This window comes from Caretta caretta, chromosome 26 (assembly GCF_965140235.1).
Source record: "Caretta caretta isolate rCarCar2 chromosome 26, rCarCar1.hap1, whole genome shotgun sequence".
In the NCBI taxonomy this organism is placed as follows: Eukaryota; Metazoa; Chordata; order Testudines; family Cheloniidae; genus Caretta; species Caretta caretta.
The window spans coordinates 1,510,030-1,535,692 of record NC_134231.1 but is presented as its reverse complement, the minus strand read 5'-3'; the positions used below and the strand labels follow the sequence as shown (position 1 = coordinate 1,535,692).

The following is a 25,663-nucleotide window of genomic DNA, read 5'->3' as shown; positions in this document are numbered from 1 at the left end:
AATCAGCTGAACATATGCTCCCAGGGCAACGCTGGGGCCAAAAGGGCGAATGCCATCCCTTGGATGTATAAACAGGAATCTGGAGTAGGAATACCACTGTATTTAGTACTAGTGTGACTGCTAGTGGAATACTGTATCTAGTCTGGTGCTCACAATTCAAGAAGGATGTTGATAAATTGAAGAAGGTTCAGATGAGAGCCACTGACTTGAGTCACTGGGAGTTGGGTAAATCACTTGGCTCTCTCCTGCCTTGAATAAAAACCGGGAACTATGCTGCAAAATCTCAGGCTCTGTTGGTTTTACAGCATAGTTCCCGGTTTTTATTCAAGGCAGAAGAGAGCCAAGTGATTTACCCAACTCCCAGAGACTCAAGGCAGTAGCTCTGCAAGAATGAGACTTCAGGATCCTATGATCAAATCACATCTCACACAGCCTCCAGGGAGCTTCCTGACACAATGGGGTAGTGCAGTGCACAATTAAGTCGTAACTGCTTCTCTGAGGCCGCTGTTAGCCTAAAGTATGCACACCTGGTACGGGCACTCCCCTCACTAGGGGGTTACAACCCACACATGTCCCCAGTACCACTCCAGTCATAACAAGGAGTCTGGTGGCGTCTTAAAGACTAACAGATTTATTTGGGCATAAGCTTTTGTGGGTAAAAACCCACTTCTTCAGATGCATGGAGTGAAAATTACAGATGCAGGCATTATTATACTGGCACATAACCATGTCCAGTCAGAGACTTTCAGCCAGGGGTCTCAAAGCATTTTACAGACATTGCTCACTGAGGTAACAACCCCTGGGCGAGGTGGGCGCTGGGTCATTGCCCACAGGGCAGGACAAGCCTGGAGCACAGGACTCCTACGCTGACCTTGCAGGGACCAGCACTAGCTTAGGCCATGTCTAGGCTGCATCCACTGCGGTTATTACATCGCTTGTGTGTGTGTGTGCCCAGGCTTGGCTCCCCGTGTGAGCAGCGTGGACCTCACCAGGAGTGCGTGTCTCCATAGAACTGTCAGCCTGGGACCTGGGGGATGGCTCCTGAAAGCCGCTAACAGGCGAAGTAAGTAACAGGGCGTCTACAGTAACACTGCCCCGACCTAAGGACATCCCCCGCGACTCCCCCCCGCTGGGGCCCGTGCGGTTACTAATGGGCCCGGAGACGCGCTGATGTGGGTGGGAGCCCAGCGAAGGCTAACGGAGCAGCCTGGCCGGGGCCTTAGCTCCCGGAGCCGCTCCCCCGAGGCAGGAGCCCGCAAGCCCGGACGGGGACGGGGACGGGGACGGGGGACCCCTGCCAGGGGCGGGTGCTGAGAGCCCTGTGGCGCCGCCTGTAACCGGGAACCCCTGCCCGGGAGGGGGGCAGGAGCGCCCCGACCGCCAGCCGCTCTGCGCCCTGCCCCGGGGGCGGCTCTGCCGCGGGGCTGATGGCCAAGGCTCGCCCGGGCCCAGCCGCGCTGGGGAAGGGGCCCAGTCCCGGGCCGGCGGCAGGAGCCCGCCCGCTGGGCTTGGCCGGGGCCGCGCCTGGGGCTCCTCCCCGACGGGAGGCGCTGCCGACCGGGCAGCCCTTAAAGGGAGCCGGGCCGCGCCGGGCGGCGGGACAGCCTTGGGGCAGCCCCCAGCCCGGGTGCGCCTCTCCCCGGTGCAGCCATGGGGCCACCCCCCTGCGGGCTCCGCTGGCTCCTGCTGCTGCTCGCCGCCCCCCTGGGGGAGCCGCGGTCGCCCCCGGCGGTGCCCTGCCCGGCGGTGTGTGAGCCGGCGCGCTGCCGCCCGCGGGCCCCCCAGCCCTGCCTGGCCGCCGGGGGGCTGCTCCAGCCCGAGCGCTGCGGCTGCTGCTGGCTCTGCGCGCCCGGCGAGGGGCGGCCCGTGGCGCCGGCGGGCTCTGCGCCCACGGGCTGCGCTGCCGGGCCGGCGCCTGCCTCTGCGCCGAGTCCCCCCGGCGCCCGCGGCCATCCCCGTGCAGAAGGGCGGCTGCGGGGAGCCAGGTAAGGGAGCCGCTGACCCGCCGCCTCGGGGCTCCCCCCTTAGCTCTCCCTGCGCCCCCCAGATGCCTGCCCCCGAGCACAGGGGCGGCTGCGGGGAGTTGGGTCAGGGAAACGCCGAGTCCGGCCAGCTGCCGTAACCAGTCAGCTCCTTCCTCCGCTACCGAGCCTGTTACCTTACCAGCAAACCTGCCCCCCATCCAAGCAGCCAGCCCGTCCTAACAAACGCAGCGTCCATCTGCCTGCCCCCTTCTCCTGCTCACTCTCTTCCTCTCCTTGGTCTTGCTCTCTATTGCCACCTGACTTTTCTCATCCCTTCTCCTTGCTTTCTCTCCTGCACTCGCTGTCTGCTAGGTGCCTTCTCCCTCCTTTCTTCCCAGAGTTCAATACCTGTCACTTTCTCGGTTTTACTCTCGTCTAGTCTCTTACTTCTCTGTGAGATCAGGTTTGTTTTTCATTTCCCTTTGTTCCTGGGTGAGGCAGGGATCATGCAGCTACTTTTGGAATGACTGAATGAATGCAGGTTTCAGAGGAACAGCCGTGTTAGTCTGTATTCGCAAAAAGAAAAGGAGTACTTGTGGCACCTTAGAGACTAACCAATTTATTTGAGCATGAGCTTTCGTGAGCTACAGCTCACTTCATCAGATGTTTACCGTGGAAACTGCAGCAGACTTTATATACACACAGAGAATATGAAACAATACCTCCTCCCACCCCACTGTCCTGCTGGTAATAGCTTATCTAAAATGATCAACAGGTGGGCCATTTCCAGCACAAATCCAGGTTTTCTCACCCTCCACCCCCCACACAAATTCACTCTCCTGCTGGTGCTAGCCCATCCAAAGTGACAACTCTTTACATAATCAAGTAGGGCTATTTCCTGCATAGATCAAGGTTTTCTCACATCCCCCCCACCCCCATACACACACAAACTCACTCTCCTGCTGGTAATAGCTCATCTAAACTGACCACTCTCCAAGTTTAAATCCAAGTTAAACCAGAACATCTGGGGGGGGGGGGTAGGAAAAAACAAGAAGAAACAGGCTACCTTGCATAATGACTTAGCCACTCCCAGTCTCTATTTAAGCCTAAATTAATAGTATCCAATTTGCAAATGAATTCCAATTCAGCAGTTTCTCGCTGGAGTCTGGATTTGAAGTTTTTTTGTTTTAAGATAGCGACCTTCATGTCTGTGATTGCGTGACCAGAGAGATTGAAGTGTTCTCCGACTGGTTTATGAATGTTATAATTCTTGACATCTGATTTGTGTCCATTTATTCTTTTACGTAGAGACTGTCCAGTTTGACCAATGTACATGGCAGAGGGGCATTGCTGGCACATGATGGCATATATCACATTGGTGGATGTGCAGGTGAACGAGCCTCTGATAGCGTGGCTGATGTTATTAGGCCCTGTGATGGTGTCCCCTGAATAGATATGTGGGCACAATTGGCAACGGGCTTTGTTGCAAGGATAAGTTCCTGGGTTAGTGGTTCTGTTGTGTGGTATGTGGTTGTTGGTGAGTATTTGCTTCAGGTTGCGGGGCTGTCTGTAGGCAAGGACTGGCCTGTCTCCCAAGACTTGTGAGAGTGTTGGGTCATCCTTTAGGATAGGTTGTAGATCCTTAATAATGCGTTGGAGGGGTTTTAGTTGGGGGCTGAAGGTGACCGCTAGTGGCGTTCTGTTATTTTCTTTGTTAGGCCTGTCCTGTAGTAGGTAACTTCTGGGAAGTCTTCTGGCTCTATCAATCTGTTTCTTTACTTCTGCAGGTGGGTATTGTAGTTGTAAGAAAGCTTGACAGAGATCTTGTAGGTGTTTGTCTCTGTCTGAGGGGTTGGAGCAAATGCGGTTGTATCGCAGAGCTTGGCTGTAGACGATGGATCGTGTGGTGTGGTCAGGGTGAAAGCTGGAGGCATGCAGGTAGGAATAGCAGTCAGTAGGTTTCCGGTATAGGGTGGTGTTTATGTGGCCATCGTTTATTAGCACTGTAGTGTCCAGGAAGTGGATCTCTTGTGTGGACTGGACCAGGCTGAGGTTGGTGGTGGGATGGAAATTGTTGAAATCGTGGTGGAATTCCTCAAGGGCTTCTTTTCCATGGGTCCAGATGATGAAGATGTCATCAATATAGCGCAAGTAGAGTAGGGGCTTTAGGGGACGAGAGCTGAGGAAGCGTTGTTCTAAATCAGCCATAAAAATGTTGGCATACTGTGGGGCCATGCGGGTACCCATAGCAGTGCCGCTGATCTGAAGGTATACATTGTCCCCAAATGTGAAATAGTTATGGGTAAGGACAAAGTCACAAAGTTCAGCCACCAGGTTAGCCGTGACATTATCGGGGATAGTGTTCTTGACGGCTTGTAGTCCATCTTTGTGTGGAATGTTGGTGTAGAGGGCTTCTACATCCATAGTGGCCAGGATGGTGTTATCAGGAAGATCACCGATGGATTGAAGTTTCCTCAGGAAGTCAGTGGTGTCTCGAAGGTAGCTGGGAGTGCTGGTAGCGTAGGGCCTGAGGAGGGAGTCTACATAGCCAGACAATCCTGCTGTCAGGGTGCCAATGCCTGAGATGATGGGGCGCCCAGGATTTCCAGGTTTATGGATCTTGGGTAGTAGATAGAATATCCCAGGTCGGGGTTCCAGGGGTGTGTCTGTGCGGATTTGATCTTGTGCTTTTTCAGGAAGTTTCTTGAGCAAATGCTGTAGTTGCTTTTGGTAACTCTCAGTGGGATCATAGGGTAATGGCTTGTAGAAACTCGTGTTGGAGAGCTGCCGAGCAGCCTCTTGTTCATATTCCGACCTATTCATGATGACAACAGCACCTCCTTTGTCAGCCTTTTTGATTATGATGTCAGAGTTGTTTCTGAGGCTGTGGATGGCATTGCGTTCCGCATGGCTGAGGTTATGGGGCAAGTGATGCTGCTTTTCCACAATCTCAGCCCGTGCACGTCGGCGGAAGCACTCTATGTAGAAGTCCAGTCTGCTGTTTCGACCTTCAGGAGGAGTCCATCTAGAATCCCTCTTTCTGTAGTGTTGGCAGGGAGACCTCTGTGGATTAGTATGTTGTTCAGAGGTATTTTGGAAATATTCCTTGAGACGGAGACGTCGAAAATAGGATTCTAGGTCACCACAGAACTGTATCATGTTCGTGGGGGTGGAGGGGCAGAAGGAGAGGCCCCGAGATAGAACAGCTGCTTCTGCTGGGCTGAGAGCATAGTTGGATAGGTTAACAATATTGCTAGGTGGGGTGAGGGAACCATTGCTGTGGCCCCTTGTAGCATGTAGTAGTTTAGAAAGTTTAGTGTCTTTTTTCTTTTGTAGAGAAGCAAAGTGTGCGTTGTAAATGGCTTGTCTAGTTTTAGTAAAATCCAGCCACGAGGAAGTTTGTGTGGAAGGTTGGTTCTTTATGAGAGTATCCATTTTTGAGAGCTCATTCTTAATCTTTCCCTGTTTGCTGTAGAGGATCTTGATCAGGTGATTCCGCAGTTTCTTTGAGAGCGTGAGGCACAAGCTGTCAGCATAGTCTGTGTGGTATGTAGATTGTAATGGATTTTTGACCTTCAGTCCTTTTGGTACGATGTCCATCTGTTTGCATTTGGAAAGGAAGATGATGTCTGTCTGTATCTGTACAAGTTTCTTCATGCAGTTGATAGATTTCCACTCCATACGGCTAAATGCAGTGCCTTGCATAATGACAGGTTTCAGAGGAACAGCCGTGTTAGTCTGCAGTTTCACAGAGGGTGTGTAAATGTTATTTCTCCCTAAGGTTGTAACTGGCCAAGTCCAGAGCGAAGGATTCAGCCAGGTGCAGGACCACAGGCTTGACTTTATCAGCACGGGGTTTTGAGCTCAGTGGCAGGGTTATCCAAAGGGTGTTTTTATGTTTTTCTTTTCTTTTCTTTTCTTTTCTTTTCCTCCAGGACTAGTCTACATTTGGATACTTAATGAAACAGCTATTCTGGAATAAGTGTGTCCAAATGGGAACTTATACTGAAATAGCTATTATGGAACAAAGTTCCAAGGGTAGACACTTTTAGGTTTAACTGTATGAGAGACTACCTATTTAATCTGTAAATGCAGGATTTGGAGAGTTAAAAGCCTAACACAATGGTGCTGATTAAACTAGTGGGATGGAAAACCGTTTTCTATGTCTTTGGCAATGAGTTCGTAGAATCATAGAATCATAGAATATCAGGGTTGGAAGGGACCCCAGAAGGTCATCTAGTCCAACCCCCTGCTCGAGGCAGGACCAATTCCCAGTTAAATCATCCCAGCCAGGGCTTTGTCAAGCCTGACCTTAAAAACCTCTAAGGAAGGAGATTCTACCACCTCCCTAGGTAACGCATTCCAGTGTTTCACCACCCTCTTAGTGAAAAAGTTTTTCCTAATATCCAATCTAAACCTCCCCCACTGCAACTTGAGACCATTACTCCTCGTTCTGTCATCTGCTACCATTGAGAACAGTCTAGAGCCATCCTCTTTGGAACCCCCTTTCAGGTAGTTGAAAGCAGCTATCAAATCCCCCCTCATTCTTCTCTTCTGCAGGCTAAACAATCCCAGCTCCCTCAGCCTCTCCTCATAAGTCATGTGTTCCAGACCCCTAATCATTTTTGTTGCCCTTCACTGGACTCTCTCCAGTTTATCCACATCCTTCTTGTAGTGTGGGGCCCAAAACTGGACACAGTACTCCAGATGAGGCCTCACCAATGTCGAATAGAGGGGAACGATCACGTCCCTCGATCTGCTCGCTATGCCCCTACTTATACATCCCAAAATGCCATTGGCCTTCTTGGCAACAAGGGCACACTGCTGACTCATATCCAGCTTCTCATCCACTGTCACCCCTCGGTCCTTTTCCGCAGAACTGCTGCCTAGCCATTCGGTCCCTAGTCTGTAGCTGTGCATTGGGTTCTTCCGTCCTAAGTGCAGGACCCTGCACTTATCCTTATTGAACCTCATCAGATCTCTTTTGGCCCAATCCTCCAATTTGTCTAGGTCCTTCTGTATCCTATCCCTCCCCTCCAGCGTATCTACCACTCCTCCCAGTTTAGTATCATCCGCAAATTTGCTGAGAGTGCAATCCACACCATCCTCCAGATCATTTATGAAGATATTGAACAAAACCAGCCCCAGGACCGACCCTTGGGGCACTCCACTTGATACCGGCTGCCAACTAGACATGGAGCCATTGATCACTACCCGTTGAGCCCGACAATCTAGCCAGCTTTCTACCCACCTTATAGTGCATTCATCCAGCCCATACTTCCTTAACTTGCTGACAAGAATACTGTGGGAGACCGTGTCAAAAGCTTTGCTAAAGTCAAGAAACAATACATCCACTGCTTTCCCTTCATCCACAGAACCAGTAATCTTATCATAAAAGGCGATTATATTAGTCAGGCATGACCTTCCCTTGGTGAATCCATGCTGGCTGTTCCTGATCACTTTCCTCTCATGCAAGTGCTTCAGGATTGATTCTTTGAGGACCTGCTCCATGATTTTTCCAGGGACTGAGGTGAGGCTGACTGGCCTGTAGTTCCCAGGATCCTCCTTCTTCCCTTTTTTAAAGATTGGCACTACATTAGCCTTTTTCCAGTCATCTGGGACTTCCCCGGTTCACCACGAGTTTTCAAAGATAATGGCCAATGGCTCTGCAATCACAGCCGCCAATTCCTTCAGCACTCTCGGATGCAACTCGTCCGGCCCCATGGACTTGTGCACGTCCAGCTTTTCTAAATAGTCCCTAACCACCTCTATCTCCACAGAGTTCTTGCATGGCAAATAAGGAAAGCCAAGTTTTAATTGAATTCTTTGGGGTCTAGTCTCTCTCCGTATACATGTTTTGCTCCACTTCTCCCTGAAGATTAAGATGCTGTGTGGGAGGAATCCAGATTGCATCTCCCAGAGCCTGAAGGTGGGCCAGTTCAACTAAACAGTTATTCTACTTCAACAGTGCATTGAATGGAATCCAGTCGGTAGGATCCCTCTATGCTTCACTGCCAGCTATGACTTAATATTAAAATAAACATAGTGGAAGTGAGTAACTGAATGCTGTATTCTCCATATATGATCCATCTAATAATAACACCGGATACTTCCACCCACTGCCTCAGGGGAAGGTGAAAAATCCCTAGGGTCTTTGCCAGCATTCCCTTGAGAGGGAAAATTCCATCCAGACCTCAAACATAATGACCAGTACAACCACGTGCCTGGGAAAAAAACCACACCCTTGGCATGTTAGCCTGTCTATGCTACAAACTTCTGCTTATGTCCAAGTAATTGTCTACCTGATTTATTTTCTGCTATTCAGAATATTTCCGTATTTAACAAGATCAACCCTATATAAAAATCATGAAGTAGATCTTCCTTAAGAAGGTGCAGAGAACTGGTCACAGACTAAGCAGATAGAGCAGTGACTGTGCAGCTAAGGTGTCTGTTCTAGCACAAAAAGGTCCATGGGGAACAAGCCGATAAACACTGGTCAGTGGCTGGGAATAAAGGACTAATACGGGGCAGAATATTGAAGGGTGAGGAGAGTGGGTGGTCTTGGTGATCAGATGGTTCCCAAAAGCCTTTGTGCATGAGATACAACCTGTGAACTTGTTGTTGTTGAATATTAAAATTGTGATTGTGCCCAAAGCCCCAGTCGAGATCTAGAGCCATTTTGCTAGGTAAATGAAGACAAAGTCTCTCTTAAAGAGCTTGCAGTCTGATCTCTAGTTCCGTTCGAAAGTGAGCAGATGGTGATTTATATGGTGAGAGTTTGAGAAGCAAGTCAGTGGCTGCTCCTTACTGTAATGATCTCCATGTGTAGTGGAAAATGATAAACAGGAATTAAAACCTTTGCCCCTAGGCTCCTTCTATCCTGACAGCCTGAGGTACAAGTTTAATTTTATTGCTGATGTTGTGGAGAAGATTGCTCCAGCTGTTGTCCATCTTGAGCTTTTTCGCAGGTATGGATGCCAAATTAAGGCTGTTGGTTTTAAACTGTTTCCTAATGAATTTGCTGGTAGAGGTGGTTGGGAGCCCTTTTTGCAAATATCTCTGAACTATGGTATAAGCAAGCTCTTATTCATGAACATTTGAATGAATAGACCACTGTGTGGAGGAAGAAATCCATAAAATTGTCTTCCTCTGGATGTGCCTGAGATTGGCACAGGGAACTCCCATCAGGATTAATTATAGTTACGTATGTAAACACCATTTAAACTGAGAGGGGAGTAGACTGTCCTGGGCTGTTGCTGTGGACAGTAAAACAATCCTATAGAAATGTCACCGGAGAGGCTTAAAATGCAAGATCAGAAAGCCTGATGCTTGTAAGCTATGCCATTTTGTTTACTATTTGATTAATAGGGATGCTCCTGTCAAATCTGGCCCAAAAGTTAGGTTTTATATAAACAAGCACTTGTGAAACCTAAAACAAATATAAATGTTTCAGAGTAGCAGCCGTGTTAGTCTGTATTCGCAAAAAGAAAAGGAGTACTTGTGGCACCTTAGAGACGAACAAATTTATTTGAGCATGAGCTTTCGTGAGCTACAGCTCACTTCATCGGATGCGTCGAAAGCTTATGCTCAAATAAATTTGCTAGTGTCTAAGGTGCCACAAGTACTCCTTTTCTTTTTATAAATGTTTCTATGACTTTAAGAAAAAAACCGAAACCCAAAGATTCCCCTGCAGCATCTCCAGTCCAACTTTTGCAGCACTGGGTCACAGCATGATAACCAGAAAGTAAAATTGATTAGAAATGGACTTTTAAAAAGTATTGTCGATTAGTTTCATTGACCAAGCTGAGGGTGATGGAAAAAACTATAAAGAAATACACATTATTTTAAAACTTTCCATTTTAGTAATCTAATATAGTTTTAGTGACACAGAATTTTTGCTCCCCCAGGGTCCTGGTTGAACAAGGGACATTCATGTTAGCAACCTGTGCTGTAGCTTTTAAGATATTCCCAGTACTGTTCCTTCTTTTTTTAAAAAAAAAAAAAGGGGGGGGGAGGATTAGGATGAAGATTAACATTCTGCTACTATTGTGAGGCTTATATCAGAAAGCACGCCTCTTCAGTGTGAAACTTGGTACAAACTCACTTACAGCAACAACATAACTCGTTGATTGCACAGGGTGTCCTACTCAAGCCAAGAAGTTCTTGTGTCCAGTGGCTCCGGATTCATAGTGTCAGAGGAAGGACTGATTGTCACCAATGCGCACGTCCTCACCAATAAGCAGAGAATCAGAGTGGAGCTCAAGAGCGGGGAGCAGTACGAAGCTAAAGTCAAAGATGTCGACCACAAGTTGGACATAGCCCTGATCAAAATATATCCTGATGTGAGTATGACAGCTCTCTGGAGAGGACCATCAGGTAGGGAAGCAGAAAATAAACTCAGGTGTAAACTCAAAACAGGTGTATTTATGTGTTCGGTATGTAGTGGTCTTTTCTCCATAAGACTGATAGTGGTATTGGAAAAAGCATAGTTATAACCTTTCTGGGCACAGGGTTTAGGAGCTGCCCCAACGCAGAGAGGTTGGTCTTGCCCAGTTCGAGTACATGCCTTATTTCTCTGTTTACAAGTGGCTCTCATTTCGTAGCTGCAAGAAGATACTGTTGTTTTTTTTCCAAATAACTTTTAGTTACACTAATAAAAGAATTAGTTCTGCTCCAAATAGGTATTTAAAAACAACAACAGCAACAAAACACTCCAAACCTTCCACCTGCTTGGAGTAAACTTTCATTTTGCTGCCCAGTTGGTATCTCTGTATGAGGTGTGTGTCTGTAAGGGATTCTGTGTCTCTCTGTGGGAATTAGTTGGGGGTGTTTTGTTTGTTCTTTACTTAAAAGAAAAAAAAATAGGAACCATCTTCTTTGCAAAGCCACAGGGGGGAAGTAAATCTACCCAAAGGAATTGTTCATGTTCTTTTCATAAGAGAACTATCTTTGGAGCTGTATTTAAAAATTCCTGAACCCGAATTGTTGGCTGGTTTGAGTCATTGTGACCTTGATTGTTTTAAGCTGAATGCCCCTTTGAATTGAAAGGAGAGTCAATATGGCCACAGCATGTCACACTGAAATACTGGTAAAGTGAAGAAGAGAGGTGATGCATGCAGTGCAATGATTTACGGCCATCCCATTAATGACAGCAGGGCAGAGTTTCTTTCCAAACTGTGAAAAGAAGAGAATGGCTAATATTTCTGGCAGGGCCATGGGAGGCAGTACACAGGTCTTACTAGAAAGAACAGGGGTACTTGTAGCATCTTAGAGACTAACCAATTTATTTGAGCATAAGCTTTCGTGAGCTACAGCATCCGATGAAGTGAGCTGTAGCTCACGAAAGCTCATGCTCAAATAAATTGGTTAGTCTCTAAGGTGCCACAAGTCCTCCTTTTCTTTTTTCAACCGAATACTTGCCTTCTCACTAATAACATGGAAATACTCCTAGCACACGTACCTATAGGACAGCACGGATCAGAGGCAGGTCTACTCAATTCGCAAGTACAAACATAGGTTTAGATGGGTAAAAAGACATTCTGTGGACAATTTCCAAAAAATTGTGACCCTCAATGGGTCCAATCCCATTGCTCCATTTCATCACAGCACTTCCTCCATTAGGCCCCACCTCACATATTTTGCTAGCGGGAAGTCTTTGAAAGAATTTCCTAATGCTCCCTAGGTGAGAGTGACAGATTCCCTGCATCCGATGAAGTGAGCTGTAGCTCACGAAAGCTTATGCTCAAATAAATTTGTTAGTCTCTAAGGTGCCATAAGTCCTCCTTTTCTTTTAGCGAATACAGGCTAACACGGCTGTTACTCTGAAACCTATTCGGTTGAAATCTTTCTTTTGACATCCTGGTATCCAATCGCTATTTGCTGCCTCCTATACACTCATGTGCCAGGAGCAATTAGCCCTTAGATAACATGCCCTCAAGGATTCAAAGTATGTGCTGATCTGAATGAACCCTGCCGTATGAAGACCTCTCCTTCATGTCAGCATTCAGTGATTAAACCTAGGAATCCTGAACTTCAGAGCGTTTAACAACAGTTGAGTATCTACTCTGTAGGCAGCAGAGCAAACCCCCTCTCCTGGAGCCTGTGGGCTTCTGTACTAGTCTAAGGAATCAGTATCTAGCAGTAGGTGACCAGTTTCATTGTTCTGCCTCCTCCCCAGACTGCCCTCTCTGTACTACTGCTGGGAAGATCCTCTGACCTCCGGCCTGGGGAGTTTGTGGTGGCGCTGGGTAGTCCCTTCTCCTTACAAAACACCGTAACGACAGGAATCGTCAGCAGCACTCAGAGAGGCAGCAAGGAGCTTGGCCTGAAGGACTCTGACATGGCATACATTCAGACAGATGCCATCATCAATGTAAGTGCCAAGTCTAGAGACTTCCCCTTCAGGGGTGAGGACCTTAGGCATGTCCACAGCAGCGGAGAGTTCTCCTGTTAGATTTAACTGGGGTTCCTGTGTTCCTTAGAAAATGATGCCCAAAGTGTTCCCAAACTTTTCATTGTGTGAACCACACTGTAATTAACAGAGATGGTCTCATGGATGCCTCTCCTGTTTGCATTCACCTCACATCCATGTGCTAACCCAGGGGCGGGCAAACTTTCTGGCCTGAGGGCCACATCGGGTTTCCAAAATTGTATGGAGGGCCGGTTAGGGGAGGCTGTGCTGCCCCAAACAGCCAGGTGTGGCTTGGCCCCTCCACCCCTCCCTGTCCCCTGACTGCCCCTGGAACCCCTGCTCCTGACGGCCCCATCTAACCCCTCCTCTCATTCCTGACTGCCCCCCCCCAGGACCTCTGCCCCAGTTCAACCCCGCCTGTTCCCTGCTGTCTGACCACCCCAACCCCTATCCACACCCCTGCCCACCACCCCAAATTCCCCTGCCCTCTATCTAACGCCCCCTGCTGCCTGGAGCACTAGTGGCTGGCATCGCTACAGCTGTGCTGTCCAGAGCACCAGGACAGGCAGCCGCACGCTCGGCTGGAGCCAGCCACCCACCGGGCTGCCCAGAGCACCAGGTCAGGCAGCCGCGCGCTCGGCTGGAGCCAGCCACCCACCGGGCTGCCCAGAGCACCAGGTCAGGCAGCCGCGCGCTCGGCTGGAGCCAGCCACCCACCGGGCTGCCCAGAGCACCAGGTCAGGCAGCCGCGCGCTCGGCTGGAGCCAGCCACCCACCGGGCTGCCCAGAGCACCAGGTCAGGCAGCCGCGCGCTCGGCTGGAGCCAGCCACCCACCGGGCTGCCCAGAGCACCAGGTCAGGCTGCCGCGCGCTCGGCTGGAGCCAGCCACCCACCGGGCTGCCCAGAGCACCAGGTCAGGCAGCCGCGCGCTCGGCTGGAGCCAGCCACCCACCGCGCTGCCCAGAGCACCAGGACAGGCAGCCGCGCGCTCGGCTGGAGCCAGCCACCCACCGGGCTGCCCAGAGCACCAGGTCAGGCAGCCGCGCGCTCGGCTGGAGCCAGCCACCCACCGGGCTGCCCAGAGCACCAGGTCAGGCAGCCGCGCGCTCGGCTGGAGCCAGCCACCCACCGGGCTGCCCAGAGCACCAGGTCAGGCAGCCGCGCGCTCGGCTGGAGCCAGCCACCCACCGGGCTGCCCAGAGCACCAGGTCAGGCAGCCGCGCGCTCGGCTGGAGCCAGCCACCCACCGGGCTGCCCAGAGCACCAGGTCAGGCAGCCGCGCGCTCGGCTGGAGCCAGCCACCCACCGGGCTGCCCAGAGCACCAGGTCAGGCAGCCGCGCGCTCGGCTGGAGCCAGCCACCCACCGGGCTGCCCAGAGCACCAGGTCAGGCAGCCGCGCGCTCGGCTGGAGCCAGCCACCCACCGGGCTGCCCAGAGCACCAGGTCAGGCAGCCGCGCGCTCGGCTGGAGCCAGCCACCCACCGGGCTGCCCAGAGCACCAGGTCAGGCTGCAGCTCTGCAGCTGCGCGGCCCAGCAAGAGCTCGCAGCCCTGCCGCCCAGAGCCTTGCGCTGGCTGCAGGGGAGGGGGGAACAGAAGGGGAGGGGCTGGGGGCCAGCCCCCAGGGTCAGGAGCCGGGCAGGAGGGTCTTGCGGGCCGTAGTTTGCCCACCTCTGTGCTAACCACAACAGTGGCTTATGGGGGAAAGGAGCATTAGGGAAGTGTTGAGCGTGGCTTTCGCTTCCCTCACTGCCATTAAGTGGAGTCCAGGCCACGCAACTGCTGCAATCCACACAGACTCCATTACCCCCTAAATGTGTCTTGGAGCTATCGTCTGTGCTTCTCACTGGGGGACGGCGCATGAGTGACTGACATGAACGGGAGTCAGATGCAACCATCTTTGTGCAGCAAATTTGACCAAGGCCCTCCCATCGCCTGTCAGTTCTGTGAGATCTTCTCATCAGTAAAGAGACTCGACCTGCACAATGACCTTGCTAAAGGGTCTGGTGCCTTCAGGACTCATTTACCTGTGGATAAGGGGTTATGCTTCCTGGCAAGGATGCCCAGAAGGGCCTTTGGCCTGACTGTTCCTATGTGCAGCTGCCAAGGGGGAGGAGTTTCTTGCAAGAAGGGAAGGCTCATGTTCGTATGCCTTGTAGTTCCTAAACTATTCTGCGCCCTTACACACTGGGGTATTTTCTCACTGATGTCTAGAACTCTCCCTAATAATCCCCCAGCAAATTATGGGTATCGGGGTTATTTCAATACAAAAGTGCCTTCCTCAGACTCCAGCAAATTTTGTCAGGGAGTGGTGGCCTTAATGTGACTAATGTCCTCTCCAATTGTGTTCTCTTGCAGTATGGAAATTCAGGTGGGCCCTTGGTGAACTTGGTAAGTTTTCCTCCTCGCTGCCAATCTTTGCCTATTTCTAAAGTTCCTTTCAATTTCCTATTTATTGCCAAGCGTCCTATGTGGGCTTTTATTTTATTTACTGTAGCTGCTAGTAGAATAAAGTAACTTAAATGATGGCATTATTATGTGAAGTAAAGCCCAAAGTCGTTAACCCCATAAAGGCTGAATTCTCTTTTCACTTACAGTTAAACCTGGTCTCACTTTTTTTTTACAAAAAGTTTGGACCAAAAAACCCCTATTCATTTACATCAAAAAGTTCCAAAGAACTTTCTGAATTGTAACTGATAAACTGGAAACCAAAAGATTTTGACTAAAATCTTTGTGAAAAGATTTTTTTTCCACAGAAAATAGACTCTTCTGTGAAAAATCTTTGTTTCATTGAAAATCCAATTTTCTGTTTTGAAGAACAGTTTCAACAGAAAACTTTCCACCAGCCCTACCTACAGTGTCATAAATCAGGGATAGCTCCATTTAATCTAGTGGGATTACATGGCAAGCAAGAAGAGAATCAGGTTTCCACCTCCCCCCCCCATTCTAATTTAAATTCCCCTTTGATTCTACATTTATTTAGTGTTGTGGTTTACAGTCTAACACACATGATGAGTCTATTTCACCCTGGAGTTAAGTGAACTGAACTGAGCTATTGCTATTTGAAATATTGAGAAAGCCCTTGTCTTAATCTGGGAATGCTTTTGAAAATGTAGCTACCCATCACAAACATTATTCTATCCCGGGGAGACTCTCTGCATCTAAACTCAAGGAGCACCTGTGGGAACCGATGGGCAGAAGAGTGTGAGAAAGCAGAATCTGACCACTGTGCCTCATTTGTTCCATTGTCACTATCCCCACTACAGAGTGGACACTAAAGAGCTCAGCCCCCAGAAGTGACCATTGTGACAACTTTCAGAGTAGCAGCTGTGTTAGTCTGTATTCGCAAAAAGAAAAGGAGGACTTGTGGCACCTTAGAGACTAACCAATTTATTTGAGCATAAGCTTTCGTGAGCTACAGCTCACTTCAACGGATGCATTCAGTGGAAAATACAGTGAGGAGATTTATATACACACAGAACATGAAAAAATGGGGGTTACCATACACACTGTAAGGAGAGTGATCATTTAAGATGAGCTAATACCAGCAGAAGAGCCGGGGGGAGAAGGGGGAGAAAACCTTTTGTAGAGATAATCAAGGTGGGCCATTTCCAGCAGCTGACAAGAACGTCTGAGGAACAGTGGGAGGGGGAGGGGGGCGAAATAAACATGGGGCAGTAGTTTTACTTTGTGTAATGACTCATCCACTCCCAGTCTCTATTCAAGCCTAAGTTAATTGTATCCAGTTTGCAAATTAATTCCAATTCAGCAGTCTCTCGTTGGAGTCTGTTTTTGAAGTCTTTTTGTTGTAATATTGTGACTTTTAGGTCTGTAATGGAGTGACCAGAGAGATTGAAGTGTTCTCCGACTGGTTTTTGAATGTTATAATTCTTGACGTCCGATTTGTGTCCATTTATTCTTTTACGTAGAGATGGTCCAGTTTGGCCAATGTACATGGCAGAGGGGCATTGCTGGCACATGATGCATATATCACATTGGTGGATGTGCAGGTGAACGAGCCTCTGATAGTGTGGCTGATGTGATTAGGCCCTGTGATGGTGTCCCCTGAATAGATATGTGGACACAGTTGGCAACGGGCTTTGTTGCAAGGATAGGTGCCTGGGTTAGTGCTTCTGTTGTGTGGTTGCTGGTGAGTATTTGCTTCAGGTTGGGGGGCTGTCTGTAGGCAAGGACTGGCCTGTCTCCCAAGATTTGTGAGAGTGATGGGTCATCCTTCAGGATAGATCCTTGATGATGCGTTGGAGGGGTTTTAGTTGGGGGCTGAAGGTGATGGCTAGTGGTGTTCTGTTATTTTCTTTGTTGGGTCTGTCCTGTAGTAGGTGACTTCTGGGTACTCTTCTGGCTCTGTCAATCTGTTTCTTCACTTCAGCAGGTGGGTACTGTAGTTGTAAGAGTGCTTGATAGAGATCTTGTAGGTGTTTGTCTCTGTCTGAGGGGTTGGAGCAAATGTGGTTGTATCATAGAGCTTGGCTGTAGACGATGGATTGTGTGGTGTGGTCTGGATGAAAGCTGGAGGCATGTACGTAGGAATAGTGGTCAGTAGGTTTCCCGTATAGGGTGCTGTTTATATGACCATAGTTTATTAGTACCGTAGTGTCCAGGAAGTGGATCTCTTGTGTGGACTGGTCCAGGCTGAGGTTGATTGTGACAACTGCGGCCATGTGCTGAGCTGTTTAGAAAATCTGGCCCTGAATGTGCTTAATACACAGCTGACAGACTGCACCCTCTGAACCATGGCAGCCTTTGTAACTAACACAACCTGCAAACTTTCCGCTTCAAATACCGTCACCTTTCTTGGTGTGTACAAGCAATGGCAGGATGCTGTTGTGGCTACTCCATATGCGTTCAGTCCTGCCAGATGCTGAGCACCCACAACTCCCATTAACTGAGTAGAACTTGTCTGTCACTCTGCAGGATGAGATCCTGGGTGCTAATAAGGCAGAAAGAATGGCTCCCCTGTAAACGGCAGGGCGAAGACATGGAAAGGATTAGCACTGCACTGCGTTCTTACTGCAGCCACATGGTTTGCTAGCGTTAGATTCCAGCTAGGCTGCATCAAACACTTTGCTGGGGGTCTGGACTCTGGTTATACCATTCTGAACTTGCTAATACCATGGTTTCCACTTACCCTAACGATCTGTATTCAGACCTCCGAAAGCCCAGTGTTTAGGTGTTCCAGGGTCCTTGGATCTGAGTCTCTCCTCACTTTATTTTCAGGTTGGAGTCTTTATAATTGTACATTTGTATTCACTAATTGGAATTAAATGGTGGGGGAAATGGGGTTAGTTACTCTTCCCTTGCACTTGTGTCACTGTCAGTAGTGTTAACAAACTCAGCAGTGTAGATAGCTTTACTCTGGTCCCTTTATATGTCCCTATGGTCATATGATCAACTAATTTTCCAATGCCATTCTGGCCAGCACTGAGTCAATTTTGCTGTGAAAGTGTTTGCCACCCCAGTAGCATGGTGCATTGTTGGCTCTTGCAAACCTTGCACCAAAAGTGTCCCAGTAAGAGGTGTTGTATAAGCCAGGCCTGGTTACTCTTGCTACGTTCTCTGTAACAGGATGGTGAAGTTGTAGGGATAAATACACTGAAGGTAACGGCTTGCATTTCCTTTGCAATCCCCTCTGACCGAGTCCGTCAGTTCCTGGAAGAATCTCACGACTGGCAGATGAAAGGTAAGAGTGTTGTGTTCAGCAGATGATGAGACCTTTTGTGATGCTGTCTAATCTCCTTGGGAATGGAGACCTTGGAATAAAAGCACTCGGGTCACTGTTCACAAACCTGCTAACTTACGATCAGAGTCTGGGGTGGAGTGACGGGATAGCATGCTGTGCTGCCACCGTGGAGCTGAGCTCCCAGCTCAGCTTGGTAATTGACACAACGTACTGAGGGGTGTTTGGATACCTCCCTTCTATACAGTGCTCCCAGGCTGCTTAGACATCACGCTGTGCCCTACAGGTGGAGGCAGGGAGGGAACCCCTCTCTTCACAGTCTGTATTCAGCATTGGGAATGGTAATGAGGAGGCAGCTGCATTAGGGGAATGAAGGAGAGGGGGCTAAGTGAGGACTCTTTCTGGAGAGATCGCCGTGCGGGACATCTGTGGGAAATGGGAATAAAGGTAAAATTGCAACCCCCTACTGCCTGTTGGGTACTCTCTGTGCTGCAGTGAGATATGATGCTCTCTTAGTGGCTGGTGTTTAACCAGGCCCTCATTCTAGTAGAATTAGGCGCCTTTTGCATGCTGTATTCTGCAGGTTCCTCACAAGCATGTTAGTTTAGAGTCACCCGACCAAGCCACCCCCTCCACTTATGCTCTGTGTCTCTGTCCCATTCTTGAGGAGTTTCCATCTCATGTAACATGCAAAGAGCATCCTCACTTGCTGGTTCTAGGATTTATATTTTTTTATTAGCTCATTGACTCATCTACATGAATAAAATTTCTCACTGTGTGAGTGTATGAGTGAGTCACAGCTGGAAATGCCAGAAACCTCCTTCCATCAGTCCATCCACAGATGGACAGTGACAGCCTTCACAGAGACTTGTAAAGAGATGTCAGAATCCCGCTCTCTGTCCCTATAAGCAGCCTCTACTACTGTGCATCTCCTGTGACCTACACATATGTGTGTGTCCAGTCACAGCCCTGTTCCCGAGGCCCCTGTCAGGGTGAGGTTTGCTGTTGAAGGCTCTGATCCAAAGCCCATTGAAGTCCGTGGAAGAACATAGCTGTTCCCCGTTCTCGTGGCGTCAGTGGGCCCATAGTTCCATTTTCTGATGTAAACATTTGAGCAAACTTAAACTATACCATAAATGTGGCTTTTCTATTCAACATTGTGAGTAACTTTTAGAAGGATAACAATCACCCCACAGAATTTTAGAATTGGAGCTGTTTTGTGAGCTCCTAAAACCCCCTTTTCCCCTTGGACATTCCAAGCAAATGCCTGATGTTTCTGGAGGTACGGTTGTGCTGTGTCTTACTTGATTTCATGAATGTTGACTCTGCCCTTCTAGGGACGATTCGACCCAAGAAGAAATACATGGGATTCCGAATGCTTCCCCTGACTTTTAAGTAAGCTTTATTTTCTGCACTTGTCACCAGCTTTCATGCAGTCTCTCACACTGCCTATTGTTTGAGGTGGGGGGGTGTTCCCAGCTCGAGGAGACGTACCTGCACCAGCTTTGATTGAGCCAACATCATAAAAATAGAACGTAGCTCTGGTGACACAAGCAGCCGGATGGGTTAACAGCCCTGAGTCTGTGCCTAGCAACTTGGACAGCTACATTCTAGGGGCAGCTAGCCCCTCCTACTGCTCACGCCACCATAGCTAGACGCTATTTTAGTGTGCTAGCTCAATCAAAACTAGTGCAGGTGTGTCATCCCGCCACCCCCCCCCTCCCAGCTCAAAGACATAGCCTCACTATAAGGACAGAGAGCTCAAGACAGCCTAGCAGATAGTCAATAAGTAGTTCAGCCATAACTCTCTTCCTGGGAGCTGGAGAGATTCTGGTGCATTTATAGAACTTCCTCTAACAGAGTGGAATTTGCTCCTATGCAGTGCTATGCAGGTAGGCTAAGCCAACACTTCATCTATTTATAATAGAACAGATATAATTGCTTTATGTGTATGTATATGTATTGATTATGAGCCACACCCTCAGTCACTTAGTTGGCAAGCTTTTGGGGGCAGGCACTGTTCTCACAGGCATCTGTACAATGCCAAAGATGAGGTCATGATCTAGATTGGAGCCTCTGAGTTCTGCAGCAGTATTAATAATAATGGCGATTATGCAGGTGACAAGGGAATCCAGAGGGATACCGGGGTCCTAAGGAACTTTCAAACGTCAGCAGGAAATAGTAGCATGATATTCAGTTTAGAAAACTGCAAACATACCTCTGAGGGGAAAGTGACACCAAATAATAAGTTTCATAGAATATCAGGATTGGAAGGGACCTCAGGAGGTCATCTAGTCCAACCCCCTGCTCAAAGCAGGACCAATCCCCAACTAAATCATTCCAGCCAGGACTTTATCAAGCCTGACCTTAAAAACTTCTTTAACTTGCTAGCAAGAATACTGTGGGAGACTGTGTCAAAAGCTTTGCTAAAGTCAAGGAACAACATATCCACTGCTTTCCCCTCCTCCACAGAGCCAGTTATCTCGTCATAGAAGGCAATTAGATTAGTCAGGCATGACTTGCCCATGGTGAATCCATGCTGACTGTTCCTGATCACTTTCCTTTCCTCTAAGTGCTTCAGAATTGATTCCTTGAGGACCTGCTCCATGATTTTTCCAGGGACTGAGGTGAGGCTGACTGGCCTGTAGAATCCTCCTTCTTCCCTTTTTTAAAGATGGGCACTACATTAGCCTTTTTCCAGTCGTCCGGGACTTCCCCCAATCGCCATGAATTTTCAAAGATAATGGCCAATGGCTCTGCAGTCACATCCGCCAACTCCTTTAGCACTCTTGGATGCAGCTCATCCAGCCCCATGGACTTGTGCTCGTCCAGCATTTCTAAATAGTCCCGAACCACTTCTTTCTCCACAGAGGGCTGGTCACCTCCTCCCCATGCTGTGCTGGTTGTTATTAAAACAACTTTAAAAATAGTATGTCTGAAAGGGGTTAAAAAAGCTGTTTCGAGCATAAGAATCCAGTTGTTAGTGTGAATGTTTGTTTGTATTTAGGACTTTGCATTGAGACTCGCTGACAGCAAGCCATTGCGTCAATTAATTATGCTTTCAAAAAACATCCCTGAATGTTGACAGCCTTGCTGTAGGATGAATTTTTTTAAGTGTCTGCATTTCTGGACAAACAGGAATGTTTGTGCATTTATAGCTATGCCAGTTTAAAATCTGTTGGGTCGTCTTGTCCCAATACCAGGAGAGAATAATACTGATCCATTTCTGAATTGGCAATATTAAAAAAGACACTGTTTTTCCTCGGCCTTCTGCGAGCTAATGGATTAGGCAGTAATGGGCTGATTAGTATTTCACTTGAAGAGTTTTACCACCATGATTTCTTTTCTCAGTCTCATCCGTGAACTTTAAATCTATGATAAAGATTTCCCGGACCTGAACTCCAGAGTCTATGTTTTTGAAGTGATTCAAGGAACTGCTGCTGCAAGGTAAGAACCTAAAGATGAAGGCTGCACCGTCTGCCTCTTCATGGGCATTGCAGGGGCCTCTCAAATGCTCCTGTTGCAGTGTTCATGTAAGAGATCTATACAACCTTCTTTAATGCTATGGTCTCTGAATGGAGGCTGATATTTTGCTCACTCACACAGTCCACACCAGGATGGCTTTCTGTGAGGGGCCATCACAAGTACAAGATCAGTTCAAGTCAGAATCCATTTCTCCTTCCCCCCTCTCCTTGTTCTAAAAATACCTAGAGCATTTTCAAATCTGAAAGACTAAATGATTTTGGTGTGTTTGGGATGAAAGGTCCTGTTGTGCTTTCTGTACTTGGGCAAAATTCTGGCTGTTGTCTATGGGAGACTTGCCTGAGTAGAGGATTGTGCCTTAAATCAGGACAGATTTATCAAATGTATTGGTTTTTTGTATTTTTGTTAGAAATACTGAGACTTGTATAACGTGTTCTTGAGTAGAAAAGGGTTGAATTTATATAGTTTAACTCTTCATAGCTTTTTTCATCCTTATAATCTCCAGCAGACTGAGGGTGGTGCTCACTAGCAGTAAGTCATAAAACAAACACGTTGGAGCTGTAATTATATATTGTATGTACACATGTATACCCTGACTACAGAATGCTGCCAGCGTTCAGGGCATTGCTGAGACCAGAAGAGTAGAATCATATTAATTCATAGATTCTAAGGCCAGATGGGACCATTATGATAATCTAGTCTGATTTCCTGTATAACCCAGGCCAGGGAACTTCCCCAAAATAATTCCTAGAGCAGATCATTTATAAAAACTTACAGACTTGATTTAAAAGTTGCCAGTGATGGAAGATCTACCATGACCTTTTGTAAACTGTTCCAATGGTTAATTACTCTCACCATTCATGCCTTATTTCCAGTCTTAAGTGTCTAGATGTCAAGGCTAGTAGATTCTGTTGTACTTTAAACCAGAAATGCAGAATGACTTCCAAAGTTTCAGTTCAAGAAGAATTGCTAAGGGAGTGCTGAATCAGTCACATGCAGACTGATACCATATACAATGGGGAGAAAAACCACATGAATGCTACTGCTTTCCTCTTTGGGCACGTCTACACTGCAATTGGGAGGTGTGATTACAACATGTGTAGGCACACCTGTGTTAGCTTTGATCTAGAATACGAGTAACAATAGCAGTGTAGTTGCCCAGCTCCAACTAGCCTGAGAACAACCTGCCCCAGGACCCTGGATATGTATTGAGAAGCTAGCCTCTGTGGCTGCCTTTACTGCCATGGCCACATTGTTGCTGTTACTCAAGCTGGCTTTGATCTAGCTAAATGAAAGCCAGCATGGTATGCATATTTGCTGCAATCATACCTCTGACTGTAGAACAGGTATAGTCTGTGAAGGTAAGTGAGAGAGGTGAGTCTGCACCACATGCCAGAAATCCCAGTGAAATCCATGGGAGTCTCATATAAGGCAGGCTTGCAAGATCAGGTTTTCTGTTAGCAGCAGCTATAGCCTGAATGTGGGCAGGTGTTAATGCAGATGGACCTATGCACACAGCTCTATCAATATCCTAGTTTTCTGGCCTGCAACATGATTTACTTCAGTACAAGTCTTTGGTGAGTCCAGTTGTTCCACTGGACTAAATCGTGTGGTGGTTTTATGATGTGAACATCTACCCTACCACCAGGGGACTAGTTCAAGACTGCCAAGCTCAGATCACCTATGACCTAAATGAGATTTGAACCCACTTCCCCAGAAATATTAAGTTAGTACAGGAAACCACAGGATTTAAATATGATGGGCAAAATTCTAGGCTGATTAAGATTCCATGTGTATTCCCATTTAAGTCAACAGTAGTAGCTAATGCAGAATTTAGCCTGCTAAACAATAAGGTCTGCAATTTGGAACTCTTCCAAGGTTTGTAGTGTTTTATTTCACATTAAAAATTGCTGAACTTCTTGCACGTGTATTGATGATGTCTGACTTTTGGGATCTGTGTGATTTGTACTGTAGTTTCCTTTCCCATTTTTACTTGACTGAGAGTGTTTACAGCATATGTGTCAGAAAGCTTCCCCATTTTGTGTGTATGTCACATTACAATTTTAGTCTTTTCTCTAAGACTATGTTTATATTAAAACAGTGCTGGGGGTGAAGGAAGGGAGAATATTAGACACCAGGCCTGTCCCATGCTAAAACTCAAGAGAATAAACCCAGCCATCTGTTGGGGGTGCGTGTGGTTTTTTTGTTTTTGTTTAAGAAGTTCATCCACAGTCCCAGTTTGATAGTGTTTCCTATGCATCCTTCTCCGCTTCCCCCTGGTCCTGTGACTCCAGTAAAGGCTGATGCCCAGAGCTAATGAGTCTGACTGTGGAGCTGAGCATTCTACCTCTTCATAAGAAGGCCGAGCTCAAGTGAACCAGCTTTGTTTTCTGACGTCTATCACTGAACTGGGGCATGGGTGGTCCTACAGTGGAGTCATGCTCCATGGTAGACAATTCAGATCACCTATAACTAAAAGGACTGCTCCCCCTCTTGCTTCCCTTTCCAGCAGGTACCTCTTTGGGTGTACACGTCTGTCAAAACTTCCATTAACTTAATTAGTAAAAATTGGAACCTTGGTTAAAATTTCTTGTCCCCCTGCATAGTGGTACTTAATACCACAATGCAGCTCTCTATTGTTTCGAGTCCTGCTGATTACACTGAATAGGTACCTAGTTAACAACCAACAGCTCTTTGCATGCCTTGTTTCTATGTAGTAGGGCCTTTTCTGAGGGTTGTATTGCATCATATCTAGCAGCTTGGGGCTAGCCCAGTGACTCTAATAAACCCATCCCCAATGTGTATGCTAAAAAGATAAATGATCATTTAAGAAAATATGCTGTAGTTCTGAGACAATAACGCTGACATTTAGATATAGATGGTTAGAAGCTGGGGTGTGAACTATGCAAGCCTGTGAATGCTGCATACACTCTAGAAGGGAGGAATTTTGGAGTCCCTGAGATAAGTGTGGGCAATCTGCACAAGCAAGAACCAGCACACAGCAGATTCTCCTTGCATGGAGAGTTTTCTATTACAGGTGTTTTCTTCTCCCTCTTCTCTTGTATGCAGAAGTTGATGACTGCGTTAGTTACATAGTGATACTGTTTGTGTGTAATTCTAATAACTAGATTATCTGAATTAATTTACAGTGGCTACCTCTAGAGTAGTGGACTGACTTAAGTTGCCCTTGTTGAATTTTAAAGTCCTTAATTATGTAGACATCACCTGTATTCAAGACCTATTTTGAGGCGTATCTTTACACAGACAGCACTGGCCTTTTACATAGATTTCAGCATTGTGATGAAGGCAGGAGGTGATTAGGTTCTGGAGCTTACTCCCTGCTTTATCATCTGATTCAAAGTCCTCTGGTTTCTTTGTTGCAGCTCTGGCATGAGAGATGGTGATGTGATTATCAGCATTAATGGAAAAACAGTCACCTCGACAGAGGATGTAAGTGAAGCTGTTAAAAACAATGATGTTCTTTCAATTGTGGTTCATCGAGGAAATGAAGATGTGATCTTGAATATAATTCCAGATGAAATTGATTAAAGGCTGACTTCCATCAGAAATAGTTTAATTGAACAAAGTCAGACCTACACTATGTGGCTTAAGACAAAGCTTATGCTGTACGCAGTTTTTTCTAGTATAATGTAGGGAAAACTTTCACAGGTGGTCCAGAAAGCAGTATTTAGACATAAGTAGGATTTTTTTTAAATTCTAAGAGAAAGCAAAACTGATTTTTTCCAGTGTATTTTACTTCAAACAATTTTTGAAAGTGACTACTGAAGTATGGTTTTTTTCCCCCCCTCCTTTTCCATATTTAAAGCTAGCCAAAAAATACTGGGTTTTAGTCCAGAATGTGGACAAAGCTAACTCTATTGTCTAAACTTGAAATACTATTGAAGTTAAGTGCAGATCGCCTATTACTGAGAACGTGGGGCCTGGTCAAATTCTGGCTGAAGTCAAAGGGACTTGAATGAATTTTGGAGCTTTTGCTGAAAGTTAGCTATCACTTGTTCTAGATCTGCTTTTCTGTAACATTTTGTGGATATAAAAAACTGACTTTGGAAAAATAGCACTTTCCAGGAGATAAGTTTTCCACATGT

General features: G+C 47.3%; 1 protein-coding gene across 1 annotated transcript; it reads left to right on the top strand.

Annotated features, from left to right (window-relative positions):
- Nucleotides 1-1,650: 1,650 nt before the first annotated feature.
- Nucleotides 1,651-25,280, top strand: HTRA4 (HtrA serine peptidase 4). Its single transcript, XM_048829024.2, is given in 11 exon segments — nt 1,651-1,864; nt 1,867-1,935; nt 1,938-1,985; nt 8,833-8,932; nt 10,102-10,306; nt 12,142-12,336; nt 14,735-14,767; nt 17,963-18,077; nt 19,412-19,469; nt 21,426-21,521; nt 24,941-25,280. Coding segments are annotated over 11 exon segments (1,299 nt in total). The 3' UTR covers nt 25,107-25,280.
- The last annotated feature ends 383 nt before the right edge of the window (nt 25,281-25,663 follow it).